General features: G+C 47.1%; 1 protein-coding gene across 1 annotated transcript in view; it reads right to left on the bottom strand.

The window, feature by feature from the left end:
• The window catches only part of NBEAL2 (neurobeachin like 2), a 158704-nt gene that overhangs the window by 40913 nt on the left and 101687 nt on the right, over positions 1 to 16104 (bottom strand). Inside the window, exons 11-19 of the mRNA XM_066631445.1 lie at positions 13096 to 13179; positions 12329 to 12427; positions 6577 to 7160; positions 5078 to 5210; positions 4568 to 4687; positions 3127 to 3454; positions 2259 to 2341; positions 1635 to 1727; positions 964 to 1135 (exon numbers count right to left, since the gene is read on the bottom strand). Coding sequence (XP_066487542.1) covers positions 964 to 1135; positions 1635 to 1727; positions 2259 to 2341; positions 3127 to 3454; positions 4568 to 4687; positions 5078 to 5210; positions 6577 to 7160; positions 12329 to 12427; positions 13096 to 13179 — 1696 coding nt within the window. The remainder of the gene's footprint in view (positions 1 to 963; positions 1136 to 1634; positions 1728 to 2258; positions 2342 to 3126; positions 3455 to 4567; positions 4688 to 5077; positions 5211 to 6576; positions 7161 to 12328; positions 12428 to 13095; positions 13180 to 16104) is intronic.

The raw sequence follows: 16104 nt of genomic DNA, 5'->3' as shown, positions 1-16104 counted from the left end.
CATCACCCATGTAATAGTGAACTCCAGTTACAGACACACAATTGTGAAATTGTTTTGGTTTCTTTTAGAGTGCAATTCTACAATTGCTAATTCTACAGTGGCTAATATTATAATGCCGTTGTACAAATCAATGGTAAGGCCACACCTGGAGTACTGTGTCCAGTTCTAGTCGCCGCATCTCAAAAAAGACATAGTGGAAATGGAAAAGGTGCAAAAGAGAGTGACTAAGATGATTGCTGGGCTGGGGCACCTTCCTTATGAGGAAAGGCTACGGCGTTTGGGCCTCTTGAGCCTAGAAAAGAGATGCCTGAGGGGGGACATGATTGAGACATACAAAATTATGCAGGGGATGGACAGAGTGGATAGAGAGATGCTCTTTACACTCTCACATAACACCAGAACCAGGGGACATCCACTCAAATTGAGTGTTGGGAGAGTTAGAACAGACAAAAGAAAATATTTTTTTATTCAGTGTGTGGTTGGTCTGTGGAACTCCTTGCCACAGGATGTGGTGACAGCATCTGGCCTGGACACCTTTAAAAGGGGATTGGACAAGTTTCTGGAGGAAAAATCCATTATGGGTTACAAGCCATAATGTGTATGTGCAACTTCCTGATTTTAGAAATGGGCTATGTCAGAATGCCAGATGCAAGGGAAGGCACCAGGATGAGGTCTCTTGTTATCTGGTGTGCTCCCTGGGGCATTTGGCGGGCCGCTGTGAGATACAGGAAGCTGGACTAGATGGGCCTGTGGCCTGATCCAGTGGGGCTGTTCTTCTGTTCTTAACTACAATTCCCAGGAGGCCTTGCAGGTCTCTTGTTATCTGGTGTGCTCCCTGGGCATTTGGTGGGCCGCTGTGAGATACAGGAAGCTGGACTAGATGGGCCTATGGCCTGATCCAGTGGGGCTGTTCTTAAGTTCTTACAATACACTGCCCATACTACCCAACCCTGCCCTGATCACCTGAGGACTTCCCCAGTGGGATGAGCAGGCCCTGGGCATTCTGCGAAGACGTCAGTTCTGGGCCAACCAAGTCATGTGTTTCCTGGTTGTCTTCAGGCTCTTTCCTCTGAGATGCCAGCTGATCCAGTAGGGGGAGCAGCACTCCCATCCCACCAACACAGTTCACCACATCCTACAGGAAGCACAAAGTCATCATGTGGCTCACAGAAAACCATAACTGTTCACCCTTTTTAAATTGCAAAAGACCTCCAAGTGTCCTGCAAACAGATTCCTAAGGGAAATGGTGAATGAGCTTCCTAAAGAAGCTCCAAATTTCACTGAGCAGTCCATGATTTCTAACAAGAAACATAATAGGGTTGGAAGCCATGCTCTTTGATCTGGACTGCCTTGCTCTGCAGCTCCAGATTTGTCTGGACCGACGGATTACTAGAATGCAAGAGCATGCTACTCTTCTTTACTACTGCCTCACATATTCCACGGCAAAATACTGGGGCAGTAATATAGCATGGCCTGAATTAGGCCCCATTTATTCAAGCCTCTGGCATCTTGAAATCAGGCAGCCGAGTGCATTATGTAGTACTGACTGACAGTACTAGGATTCAATGGATTGCTCTGTATTTTTTCAGGTCTCTGCACTACCTTTATATCCCACAGACACACAATTCCTGTACCTTGACATCCCAGTTCACCACTTTGTGTCCAGTCAGCCTTCCATCAAAGAAGTGGTTTGGAGACAGGTCCAGGCAGCCTTTGGGTTTATAGGCCTAGAAATCCAAACAGGTGAGAGACTTTTAGTACCAGCTCCGATGCCATCCTGGAGATTTCGCACATATCCTGAAATCATTGATGTAAACAAGAATAAATCTTCTGCCTGAGTGCTTAGAATGGTTCTGGCTCCCTCCCCCCACCCCCGTAAAGAACTGCCCAATATGACTGAACAGGTGTTATATAGGCTGTAACTTAAAGGCAGGCCATTAAGGATAATATCATGCATATGCTAAAGTATGCTTCAGTTCATGAAAACTTTAATACAATTGCTACCCTTAAAAGGGGACAGAAGAGCTTGAATATTTGTAGGTCACTCAATGACACTGTGAAAATGCAACTTCAGCATTTTGTCAGGACTGTTGTACGTGATTTAAGTTTCAATATATTGGAGGCAGGATAAACGGTCCTTTTCATCTTCAGTGGTTGCACGTGCCTGGCAATAGCAGACAATATAGCTGCATTAATAACTTTCATGGGGTGGTGGTGGTGGTAGAGTGGGATCAGGAAGAGAGCGTTTCCGGCCTTACCTGTGGCGTGTAATACAAGAGCAGTTTGCTACTGAGCTCCAGAAAATCCCCTTCTGGCTTAAAGGGTGATGTAACATTTGGTCCTGCAGGAGGGATGAAAAATGGAAGAGCCTCAAAGGATGCCTTACAAGAACCAAGATTCTGCACGACATAACCACACTTCATTTACAAAACGTACAGAAGAACTAAACTTGCCCTGAGTCAGAGCACCATCACATAATTAAATGGGTGCAAGAGAAGCCTGCAAATGGTGCCCACTGACCCGTGGTGAGCGACTCACGCGCACCCACTGGCATGAAGGACTCTGCTTTCAGTGCTGGAAAAACAGCACCTCCAATACAGACCCAAATAAGAATCTTGCACATGTAATGTACGGGGGGGGGTACAGTGAAATGGGTTCTCAAGAGCTTTCTCCTGGTCCAACACATGCCAAGTAGCCATGTGGAACAGGCTGCCTCTACAGTCAGTGCAGCAGGCAAAAGCTGCAATCTGGACGCAGAGGTCAACTGGTGGCACCTCATCAGCGAGGCGCTGCTGCTTCTATATATGAAGCGGGTTCCAGTTTTTGGAGGAAAGGGGAGTCAGGAATGGTCTGAAGCTCTGCATACGGTTCTTTTGTTTCACATGGATGGCATCTCCTCTCATTTCTTCCCTGTGTGTGCTTTTTTCAGAACATATCTGTATTTGTCAATACTAGAACAAAGGGCTGTGGCACACATTGAAAGATAAATGGATCAGAGAGACTTAATACCCACTTATAGGTCCATTTCTCCAGCCTGGCATTTCAAAAGGCAAGTTTGGACAGGATGGATTCCCATTCTCCCCTCCCCCCGCCCCCAGGAATGCATTCTCTTTGCTAGACATATACCTAATGAGAAGAGCGCCTTCACTTGCGTTTGTTGGAGTGCTTCATAAAAGATGGCGACTGATCCCAGGTGTCCCTCTAGAGATGTGGGTGTCCCCCACTCGGTGTCTTGACTTCCTGCAACTATCGTGGAAACCAGGCCTTCCCTGGGGGGCTGGGAGGGGATGGGTGTCCAAGCATGAGGTGCCAGAGAGGCTGGGAAGGACTGGGAGCGGCTCAGTGAGGGGTGAGAAGGGAAGCCCAGATCTGGCGAGTGAGACGGAGAGGGGTAGATGGTGGAAGTGGTGGTCGTCCGGTGGCCGGCGGAGCCAATGCAGCAAGAAGTGAAGGACTGGAAGAAAAAAAGGGAAAGGAGGGCTTAAATCTTGAAGCAATACATGAAGGTTCACAAGCATCAAGATGTGCCCTTCTCCTAGTGCCATGCCAAAGGAGCACTGGGCAGCCATTCAGAAGAGGGGTGGCTCAGTTATCCCCCACCCACAACTACGGAATATTTTTCCACAGTGCTAATCCCGTAGTAGCTAGTGCAGTGGTTCCCAAACTTTTTAGCACTGGGACCTACTTTTAAAAATGACACTCTATCAGGACCCACTTAGCATTATAAGATTTATTTATAAGTAATAATAACCAGACAAGAGAACTTATCTCCCTACATTTACACATGCTTGCAAACTGCTGGAGCTGAGCAGTTCTCAGCTTAGTTTGTAGCTGCTAAATACCCTGCAAAGGGTAATTTACACGATAAGTAGCAGCTACAGTATCTGGTTTCTGAACAGCCACAAGGCTTGAGGCAATTAGAGATCTTTCTATCATCCTTTGGCGACCCACAAAAAATCAGGTCATGGCCCACCAGTGGGTCCTGGCTCACATTTTGGGAACCACTGACTAGTGTATTAAGGCATGAGATATCAGGCTAACAGTTTGTTTCATAAATGCAGCTGGAAATTAATTGATTTTAACCCTTAGCTTGATTACATTTTGTGGTCTGTGTGCTTCCACTTGCTTTTATGATCTAAGATTTTGTACAAAATTACTGATTTTGTAAACTGCTGTGAAGGCTTCAAAATACACACAAATTATTATTTCTTTTGCTAAAGGGAAGGGTAGAATAGAGAAGTTTCCATGTTCTAGCTTCTCTTGGCTCATAGCAAATGCAACAGTCCAGCTCCTACACCACTATCAAGGACAATGTTTTCACAGACTTGGGCAGGGAAGAGGGGAGAGTCTTAACATTCTCCTCTGTCACCGCAGCATTTATGGCACTGCACGAACAGAGGAAGCTCTCTGAAATGCCGTCGGACCACTGGTCCATCACGCCCAGTATTGGCGACATCGACTGGCAGCAGCACTCCAGAATTTCAGGCAGGGACTGAACCTGAGCCTTTCTGTGTGCAAAGAGGGGCTCTACCACCAAGTTACAGCCCTTGCCCAGGGAAGTCATTACCTCACCAAGGGAGGGAAAGCGCAGTTGAGCCACTTTCCGGAGCTGCCCATCCACGTAGATGTTCACAAGGTTTTGGCCAAAGGGTCGGCGGCCAGTGATGTGGAGGATATCGATGCAATGCTACAATAAGAAGATGAAAAAGGAAGCATTTCTAGGCTATCCATGGAGTGCGTCACCTCTATGCAACTGGGCAGCTACGAAATGCTTGCAAAATCCACAAAGTATTTATTCCAATAAGTCTCTCTACTCATTTTGTATTTTTGAATTATTACACAGCACCAATAGTGTACATAGTGCTTTACAGAGACATCCCTGCGCCCAAGGAGCTTACAATAAAAATTTCAAAAGAGGGAAAGGAGAGGGAGAGAAAAAAGTAAAAGTGGCACAGATGCAGTTCCAGGCTCTTCGGTTTTGTTTCAGCAGGATGCGAGGCTCCAGGGAAGCCGTCTGAAATCTGGAACTCAAATGCGCAAGAACGTACAATCTGGTTTGGTCCAGCGTTTAACTCACCCAGGCTGCATCACTGAACGGGAACTCCGGCAGGGCCACTGTCATGTACTCCTTTTTGGTGCAGACAGCCACCACTAGCATCCCATCAGTTGTGAAGAAGGCCTCAAAGCCTGTCCCGCTGGCTGTGAAGAAGCTGATCAGGGTGCAATGAAAGACAGAACTTCAGAGAACTGAGCTGGCTACAGCTTGGAAGGCAAGGCTCCTCCCTCCCAGAGCAGGCCAAAGAAGCCCAACCGCAAGCTGATGCCTAGCTCCTCTCAGGTTGCATGAGCAATTATGTTGTCATGCTGGGGTTTGAGAGGAAAAATGGACAGCCAGAAGCCTTTCTTCAGAACCTTTGATGGTTGATGGCACAGCACTCCTCCCCACCTTTTCTTCCCCTGAAAATACACTTTATTGTTTTGGGGAAAAATCAGGCAAGTACAAGAGCCGTCAATGCTTGAGAAGCAATTGGACCATGAACACAGTATACCTGTATTCAAATGTCTATTCAAAATATAGAGACAAAGAAGGCAGGGTGTAATGCACACCCTTGATCAACTAAGCACTGCCTGGGAGAAAAGCATGGGGCAATACTGATGCAGCTGTCCTAGGCGGGGATTGGTCTTGGAGCGTGCCTATCACAACACCTTGGGGATTTTAAATTAGGGATTAAAAAAACCTGCTGGCTTTGGGGAGGGGGCAATCAAGAGTGAGATGGAAGAACTGAAAAGAAAAGATGCAGGAATATTCCAAAGACTGTCACAAGGGGGAGTGCAAGATGAAGAGCCCATTAACAGCGCACAAGTAGTAAGGAAAAAACTTGGTTGTGTGGGGGAAACAGATGACAGAGCACTTTACAGATCTGGGTCTAAAACAATAAGGATCTGGTTAGTAATTTGTCAGCAAGCATTTGAATGAGGTTACCAGACAACTGTAAGAATCCAGGCACATCTTCGACTAAAGAATGATGCAGTTTAGATGATTGTACAATTCCCAGTACTAATTTGCAAATGCTGTGACTGGTGTTTTGAATGACTGAGAAAATTACTTAAACACAAATGACTATATTCAGGTTTTTCCAGGATTATAGAACACCATGAAATATTTCTTTTCTACATCGTGAGACAAGTTATAATACATACAGGTGTCCCCCTGTATGCACAGGGGTTCTGTTCAAGCCCCTCCTGCAGATACGGAAACCACAGATATGGGGGACCCTATATAAAGAACAATACACTGCGCTGAGAGGGAACCATGGATAAGAGAATCCATGGATATCGGGTCTGTGGATATGGGAGGATGACTGTAGACATATTTGGGTTTTATACTTATAAAAAAATTTTATACTTGGGTTTTATACCTATGAAATAAAAACTGGGGTTTTATACTTATAAAAACTGTCATAAAACAAAAACTATTAAACACAGTTTAGAGGGTGAGCACCTGTTTGCTCTGGGGTCCCAAAATCCTGGGGGTCCCAACAGCATACATCCATTCCTCTCCAGTTTTCCCCATACCTGTACAGCTGCTTCCTTTTCATCCTGGCCACCTCCTCTAAGGACTCCTTTGTCTCTTCAACGAGGCACACCCAGGCATGGAAGGAAAATCCACTTCCCGGCCATTTCTGAATGGTAGGCACCATAATCCCAGCCATGCTTGGGGTGAGATCAAAGTATTGCAGAGCCCGCTCTGGCCCACCCTTCCGGGCCATCCCTGAGAGAGCCCGGATAACCTGGTTGGTGTACGGATGGGCTCCCTTCCCCTGGTCAGTCCGGAGCAACTTGATGAGCTGCTTAAGTTCGCTCGGCAAGACAGAGAGGCTGCCCAGGACCTGCAACAGGTAGATGAGGTTCTCAGCACATTTCGCATCCAGTTCGTGCTCGGCGGTGCGCAGGGCATCCAAGAGGCAGCTGACCATCCCTGCCTTCACACATGTAGTTCGACTCTGAAGGGATGAGTCACATATTTTCTTTAGCCAGTCAGAAAGGAAAACCTGGAGGTCCCGGGACTTCAGCTCTGGAATCCACATGATCAGAATCAAAAGCGGCTGTTCATTGTGAATCCGACGCGTAGGAAAGGAGCTGTGGTCACCTTCAACTGCCTAACAAATAAAAAAACAAGCTCATGGGTCATGTTTTAATCAACTCCCAGTTAAATATCGGAAGCACACTCACACCCCTCAGGCAAAAATGGGGTAAAATATCAGCAGGGCTGGCCCTTTCTTGAACTTTGACCCTGTTTCAAGCATAATTGTCCAACTACATTGCATTGTGGGATATCCTAAATGGATTACCATAACCATCTCTATCCCATAACGTACTGCTATGCCAGGGTTTATCCTCTGTAAGTCCAGGCCCAGAACTTCTATATCCTCAATATTTCCAGCGAAGGTTCTCCATCCAATATAAATCCATCCAACACAACCAAGGAACTGTGAGATGTTTTGGTCAGCAACCCATTGAATTTGGGTCACAAAGTGAGCTCCACCCAAAACAGAAACCTGCTAATGTCTCCATGACATTAGCTAAAAACCTAGGTGCACAAGTCAGGAGCTCCTGGTCTCGCTAAGGTTGAGCCTTTCAAGGTTCCACTACCTGAATGAGAAACTGAATCAGCAGCCACCAGACAAATGGCTTTAAAAAGATTGGACCAACAACGGTTTATAGACTTGTTGATCATGGTCGAATGAAACCTCCATCTTCAGAGGCAGAAAACTGCTGGATTCCAGATGTTGGGGTAAAAGGGGAAAGAGCTTTGTTCTGTTTTTGTGGGCTTCTGGAGGCACCTGGCTGACCACTGTTAAAAGAGGATGTTGGGCTAGATGGACCCTTCGTCTGTCCCAGCAAGGCATTTCTCATGTTCTTAGGACATGAAAGGGGATAAGGTGGTGCTATGACAGGGTAGCTGTGCAGTTAACCAATCTGGCATATGATGCACCAAGAGGGAGTCAAGCACTCCTAGTCGGGGGGGGGGGGAAGTATGGCTGAGTCTTGGAAAAAATAGGGGTGAGAAAAGAGACAAGTTCCCATGACAGTCTCTAATGTGCCCCCCTCATCCACTAAAAGTGAACAATAAAATAGGGGTAAAATGGCATGTTATGTCCTTCACTTAATTTTACTCTGTTCCATAAGGCAGCCAAATGTCTCCAAGGGGGAATCCAGAAAAACCAAAGGAAGCATTTTAGCAGAAATTCTCTCATAGGCATCTTAAGAACATAAGAACATAAGAACATAAGAACAGCCCCACTGGATCAGGCCATAGGCCCATCTAGTCCAGCTTCCTGTATCTCACAGCGGCCCACCAAATGCCCCAGGGAGCACACCAGATAACAAGAGACCTGCAAGGCTTCCTGGGAATTGTAGTTAAGACCATAAGAACAGCCCCACTGGATCAGGCCATAGGCCCATCTAGTCCAGCTTCCTGTATCTCACAGCGGCCCACCAAATGCCCCAGGAGCACACCAGATAACAAGAGACCTGCAAGGCTTCCTGGGAATTGTAGTTAAGAACATAAGAGCAGCCCCACTGGATCAGGCCATAGGCCCATCGAGTCCAGCTTCCTGTATCTCACAGCGGCCCACCAAATGCCCCAGGGAGCACACCAGATAACAAGAGACCTGCATCCTGGTGCACTCCCTTGCATCTGACATAGCCCATTTCTAAAATCAGGAGGTTGCGCATACACATCATGGCTTGTACCCCATAATGGATTTTTCCTCCAGAAACTCGTCCAATCCCCTTTTAAAGGCGTCTAGGCTAGACGCCAGCACCACATCCTGTGGCAAGGAGTTCCACAGACCGACCACGCGCTGAGTAAAGAAATATTTTCTTTTGTCTGTCCTAACCCGCCCAACACTCAATTTTAGTGGATGTCCCCTGGTTCTGGTATTATGTGAGAGTGTAAAGAGCATCTCCCTATCCACTCTGTCCATCCCCTGCATAATTTTGTATGTCTCAATCATGTCCCCCCTCAAGCGTCTCTTTTCTAGGCTGAAGAGGCCCAAACGCCGTAGCCTTTCCTCATAAGGAAGGTGCCTCAGCCCCGTAATCATCTTAGTCGCTCTCTTTTGCACCTTTTCCATTTCCACTATGTCTTTTTTGAGATGCGGCGACCAGAACTGGACACAATACTCCAGGTGTGGCCTTACCATCGATTTGTACAATGGCATTATAATACTAACCGTTTTGTTCTCAATACCCTTCCTAATGATCCCAAGCATAGAATTGGCCTTCTTCACTGCCACCGCACATTGGGTCGACACTTTCATCGACCTGTCCACCACCACCCCAAGATCTCTCTCCTGATCTGTCACAGACAGCTCAGAACCCATCAGCCTATATGTGAAGTTTTGATTTTTTGCCCCAATGTGCATGACTTTACACTTACTGACATTGAAGCGCATCTGCCATTTTGCTGCCCATTCTGCCAGTCTGGAGAGATCCTTCTGGAGCTCCTCACAATCACTTCTGGTCTTTACCACTCGGAAAAGTTTGGTGTCGTCTGCAAACTTAGCCACTTCACTGCTCAACCCTGTCTCCAGGTCATTTATGAAGAGGTTGAAAAGCACCGGTCCCAGGACAGATCCTTGGGGCACACCGCTTTTCACCTCTCTCCATTGTGAAAATTGCCCATTGACACCCACTCTCTGCTTCCTGGCCTCCAACCAGTTCTCAATCCACGAGAGGACCTGTCCTCTAATTCCCTGACTGTGGAGTTTTTTCAGTAGCCTTTGGTGAGGGACCGTGTCAAACGCCTTCTGAAAGTCCAGATATATAATGTCCACGGGTTCTCCCGCATCCACATGCCTGTTGACCTTTTCAAAGAATTCTATAAGGTTTGTGAGGCAAGACTTACCCTTACAGAAGCCATGCTGACTCTCCCTCAGCAAGGCCTGTTCGTCTATGTGTTTTGAGATCCTATCTTTGATGAGGCATTCCACCATCTTACCCGGTATGGATGTTAGGCTGACCGGCCTATAGTTTCCCGGGTCCCCCCTCTTTCCCTTTTTAAAAATAGGCGTGACATTTGCTATCCTCCAATCTTCTGGCACTGTGGCCGTTTTGAGGGACAAGTTGCATACCTTAGTCAAGAGATCTGCAACTTCATTCTTCAATTCCTTAATAACCCTTGGGTGTATGCCATCAGGGCCCGGTGACTTATTGATCTTTAATTTATCAATGAGGTCTGAAACATCTTCTCTTTTAACCTCTATCTGACTTAACTCCTCGGTTAGGAGGGGCCGTTCGGGCAGCGGTATCTGCCCGAGGTCTTCTGCCGTGAAGACAGATGCAAAGAACTCATTTAATTTCTCTGCCATCTCTAAGTCTCCTTTTATCTCCCCTTTCCCTCCCTCACCATCCAGAGGGCCAACCGCTTCTCTGGCGGGTTTCCTGCTTCTAACATATTTGAAGAAGCTTTTATTATTCCCCTTAATGTTGCTGGCCATGCGTTCCTCATAGTCTCGCTTGGCCTCCCCTATCACCTTCTTACATTTCTTTTGCCACAGTTTATGTTCCTTTTTATTCTCTTCATTAGGGCAAGACTTCCATTTACGGAAGGAAGCTTCCTTGCCCTTCACAGCCTCTCTAACTTGGCTGGTTAGCCATGCGGGCACTCTCCTGGATTTAGTGGAACCCTTCTTTCTTTGCGGTATACACCTCTGCTGGGCCTCTATTACTGTTGTTTTAAGCAGCCTCCATGCATTCTGGAGAGACTGGACTCTTTTTACCCTCCCTTTCAACCTCCTTCTAACCAGCCTCCTCATTTGAGGGAAGTCCGCCCGTCGGAAGTCAAGGGTTTTTGTTAGAGATTTGCCTGGTATTCTTCCCCCAACGTGCACGTCAAAACGGATCGCAGCATGATCACTGTTCCCCAATGGCTCAGTAACGTTTACATCTCTAACCAGGTCCTGCGTACCGCACAAAATTAAATCCAGAGTCACCTGTCCTCTGGTGGGCTCCGTGACTAGCTGATCTAAGCCACAGTCATTCAGCACGTCAAGAAATCCGGTTTCCTTATTGTGACCAGAACACAAATTGACCCAGTCAATATGAAGATAATTGAAGTCCCCCATGATTACAACCCTTTCCTTCCTTGTCACCTCCCTGATCTTCCACTTCCAGGGAAAGCAATTCACCAGCATTCCCCTTGCCTACATCAAAAATTCTGCAGCCTTGTCACTATGTGCTTCACAATCCCTCAGCAATAGGGCTCCTCTCTTCTTGATTAGCTTAAGCTCAGAGAGCTAATTATGGGAAAGAACTCACATCACCAGCACTCTCCCCCCCCCTTTCTTGGAACTCCATGCAACCGATGAGTTCCAATGCTTGCTCTGTTCCACTAAAATATGCTCTTGGAGCTGTAGCCAGTCTCACCCATAGCCCCAGCCCCTGTACTTCCAGATGTATGGACAGGGAAGCTGGTTGTTCTAGGATGCTCCAGCCAGCTTTATAGGCAGACAAAACCCACCAGCTTCTGGGAGGGCAATTTATCATGTTCCACAAGGTCACCCAGGTTGCTGAGGTTCTTGACTGGGGACCAATGAGGAAGATTCCATTTTGCATTCCTACAGTCATAATGCTCAGAACACGGGCTGGCAAAGGCAGCTTTCTACCGAAAAGCATTACTTAAGCCCCTGTGAAGAGCTCCTAAGGTTTCTGTGGATGGCATATTTTCTGCCAATTAGTTCCTGGCTACATCCAGTTATAGAAAAGGCTTCAGGAGTCAACCTTGAGGCAAAATCCGGAGACGGAGTCCCTAAGGCAGTTCACGGCTGAACACAGTCACGTTCTGGCAACTCCTGCGACGTTGCTGGAACCAACCGTATTGGCCTCTCCCTTTCCACTGGACCATTTCAGCGACGTGGAGAGGGGGGATTTGCTGCATGGGTAACAGTCTATCCTCCATACCTACTTTACCCAGGCTTCGCGCACTGGAGAGAACACTCTGTTCCAGAACCACCATTCAGAGCGCGATACCATAGCCTTCCGAGACTGAAGGATGCCAACAAAAGTTCCTGATTAACCTCTCCTCCTCCCAAGGTCCAGATAGCTGCCAGGTACAAACTGAGAAAATGCACTCTGATATGATCAACTGATAACTCATATCCAGGTTGCAGGAACTGGATTTTGTCATTTTTATAATCATATGTTCCATCTCCAAGGCCATGATGTGAAGGGCCAAATCACTCTGACACATTAGCTCTCCTCTCCTGCCTTGGGAGGACCAAAGTTACCATGATCACCAGGTCAATGCGGGTTAAGATCTCACCATGTTCAAGAGCTCCTGCAGAAGCCTCCTGGTTGGTGGACTCTGGCTCTTCAAAACTTCATATAAGTGGGAGTAACCGATTCTTTCTTTGAACACCTCCTGAAAAAGGAACAGCGGTTAGGTCTAAAAAGCATAAAACTCAGTTAAGATAATCATGCTACAAAGATATGAAATCACAAAAACCTTCCTCGGACACTAACTTTGCTCAAAAGCTGACACAGCAGATTTGTTGCATGAATAGAAGACAAGCCTGCTGTCCCAGGGATTTCGGCATCCGCTCTGTTGTGTGCAGTGGTGTAGCTGGAGGGGGGGCAGAGCACTCAGCCTGGCAGAGAGGTTCGTGAGCTGCCCCTCCCTTTGGAGCCATTCTCGGCGGGGAGGCAAAATGGAGCCGTACGGCTCCGTTTTGCCTCCCCGCCGAGAATGGCTCCGAAGGGAGGGGCCGCTCGCCCACCTCCCTGCCAGGTTGAGCGCTCCGCCCCCCCTCCAGCTACGCCAATGATTGTGTGTATATGTGCAGGTTGGAGTGAATAATGTATTTTACATGGAGTTGCCTTTGAAGGCAGTCTCCAACTTCAGACGGTCCAGAATGAGGCAAACAGGATTTTGGTCAACAGACCACCTCAGATAATTTACGTTTTGCTTCTTCAACCTTCTGGGCTGAGACTACTTTTTGTCCTTCTCTTTATTGAGAGCAACAATATAATTTCCCACTCCATCTTGCCATTACTCAAAATATTCTCAAAAAGCAAAACTGGCTCTTTTACCTTGGCTGAGGGAGAACTATTCATGATCGAGGTCAGCACCCCTATGGCATGAATGGCAATGGCATCAGAACTGTTGTCAAAGACCTGAAGACAAAGGAAGGCAACAGGTGAGCAAAGGTCATCAGCCTCTTAGGGAATTAGAAGAGGGACACTAACACACCATGGAGAATCAAGCCTCTTCGTTTTCAAATGGAAATATTGCAAGGAAATGTTAATAGGTACGTACCAAGGAAGGACAGAAAACAAAGAGACACACTTCTTAAATCTGGTGAGCAAGGAGGAAGCAAAGCAAAAGAACTTCAGCTGCTATATCAAGCTACAACACACACCACAGCACCACGGACAAAAATGGCAAGTCCACCCAACAGATCAAATTAATGAATACAATAGATATTCAAGAGGGTGGAGAGGCAATGAGGAAAGAGGAACCTTTACACTCACTTGGGTTTTCTGTTCTGTTGTGTTTAGTGTTATCTTGTGCTATTAAATCACATTTTTAAAGGGAATGGCTCTCTGCAATCCGCTGTTTTACCTGCTAGGTCAAGATCACCCAACTGGTTAAGGGATTCTCTCTGTTTCTCTCTTGGATAGCATCTGACTGGCTTCTCCAGGCCAATGTAATTTTAAAGCACCCCAAAGACTTGCTGCTTGGAGCCCAGATGGCAACTTTTGAAGACCCTTTGCCTGTTTCCCTGGGTACTGTATTGCCAGTAATGCTGGCATGGAACTGGGCCATATTGGTTGTGGGGGAAGGGAAAGTGGCTTACTGTTATAGAAAAAGCTGCTGCTGGTCACAATAGGTTTGGGACAACACACAGGCTCAATTCAGACATGTAGTTGGCAATATTCAGTCTCGAAAGACTGCGGTATCGCGCTCTGAATGGTGGTTCTGGAACAGCGTCTAGTGTGGCTGAAAAGGCCGATTCGGGAGTGACAATTCCTTCCACACCGGGAGCAAGTGCAGTCTGTCCCTGGCCTGTCTCCCTGGCTATGGGCCTTCCTTCTTTGCCTCTTTGCCTCAGTCTATTGGCCAAGTGTCTCTTCAAACTGGGAAAGGCCATGCTGCACAGCCTGCCTCCAAGCGGGCCGCTCAGAGGCCAGGGTTTCCCACCTGTTGAGGTCCACTCCTAAGGCCTTCAGATCCCTCTGGCAGATGTCCTTGTATCACAGCTGTGGTCTACCTGTAGGGCGCTTTCCCTGCACGAGTTCTCTACACAGTTTGAATACCAGGCAGATGCTAAGAGCCTGCACGCTCCCTCTCTGCCCGTGGTTTGCTATAACCACAGTTTGCGTTGCAGGTACTTCTGAATCAGGAATAGCACTAACAGCTTGTCCCTCTTCATTTGAGCAGGAGTTTGTGTGCTGCTATTGCCTTAGCACATCCCATCAAGTAGGTTCTGGTTTGCAAAAAGCAATGAATGAATTCATCTTTCAGGTGCCACAAAGTTCTTCCTGCTGCATTCACAGCTGTCTACAACATGGGATGGTGACCGGCACAAAACAGAATTGGGTGACAGTAACCAACAGATATGTTCCAGATGCAAAATTTGCTTCCAACCCCCAAACTCCACAATAAGAATGCTCCAGTATCTCAGTTGGAACACATTCAACACTGAAGGCAAAAGATTTGGAGCTTCCAGGTCATTGGTGTCTCAGGGGTTCAGTGGCATCCCAACATTTTGAAAGATCAAATTCACACACACCTCTTGAACTGGTAAAGCTCTTGGGAGACTGTCAATCAGTCTTGGATGGCAGAACCAGACAGACCCCAGTAGACCCTCTTCTGGGTATAAAAAACTGATTGTTATCTTAACTTCGAGGTTTGGTTATTGAGTCCTCTCCCTCACCTCTTTTTTGCTTGATCTTGCCTACCCATGTGTTAAACTTCCTTTTGGAAGGCTAAGAGCCCCATCCTGGCTACAGGAACAAGGACAAGGAGTCTCAGAGTCAGTCACAGAGCGTGTCCCCAAGTCAAAAGAGAGATATAAACTTCGAGCCTCTACTTTTAGGGAGAGTTTCCACCTTCCCATGCAGGGTATTTGCCCACCATTAGCTGTTAAGATCAACTGCCCTGGAGTGGGACAGATGCAGAGGAAGACACCATCACTCCCCTTTTCTGCTTTCCAAGTGCAGAATAAGAACATAAGAACAGCCCCACTGGATCAGGCCATAGGCCCATCTAGTCCAGCTTCCTGTATCTCACAGCGGCCCACCAAATGCCCCAGGGAGAACACCAGATAACAAGAGACCTCATCCTGGTGCCCTCCCCTACATCTGGCATTCTGACTTAACCCATTCCTAAAATCAGGAGGTTGCGCATACACATCATGGCTTGTACCCCATAATGGATTTTTCCTCCAGAAACTCGTCCAATCCCCTTTTAAAGGCGTCTAGGCTAGATGCCAGCACCACATCCTGTGGCAAGGAGTTCCACAGACCGACCACGCGCTGAGTAAAGAAATATTTTCTTTTGTCTGTCCTAACCCGCCCAACACTCAATTTTAGTGGATGTCCCCTAGTTCTGGTATTATGTGAGAGTGTAAAGAGCATCTCCCTATCCACTCTGTCCATCCCCTGCATAATTTTGTATGTCTCAATCATGTCCCCCCTCAAGCGTCTCTTTTCTAGGCTGAAGAGGCCCAAACGCCGTAGCCTTTCCTCATAAGGAAGGTGCCCCAGCCCCGTAATCATCTTAGTTGCTCTCTTTTGCACCTTTTCCATTTCCACTATGTCTTTTTTGAGATGCAGCGACCAGAACTGGACACAATACTCCAGGTGTGGCCTTACCATCGATTTGTACAACGGCATTATAATACTAGCCGTTTTGTTCTCAATACCCTTCCTAATGATCCCAAGCATAGAATTGGCCTATGCCCCAGGGAGCACACCAGATAACAAGAGACCTCATCCTGGTGCCCTCCCCTACATCTGGCATTCTGACTTAACCCATTCCTAAAATCAGGAGGTTGCGCATACACATCATGGCTTGTACCCCGTAATGGATTTTTC

The sequence above is a fragment of the Tiliqua scincoides genome, chromosome 5 (assembly GCF_035046505.1).
Source record: "Tiliqua scincoides isolate rTilSci1 chromosome 5, rTilSci1.hap2, whole genome shotgun sequence".
NCBI classification, from domain to species: Eukaryota; Metazoa; Chordata; class Lepidosauria; order Squamata; family Scincidae; genus Tiliqua; species Tiliqua scincoides.
This window is presented reverse-complemented; position numbering and strand designations above follow the sequence as displayed.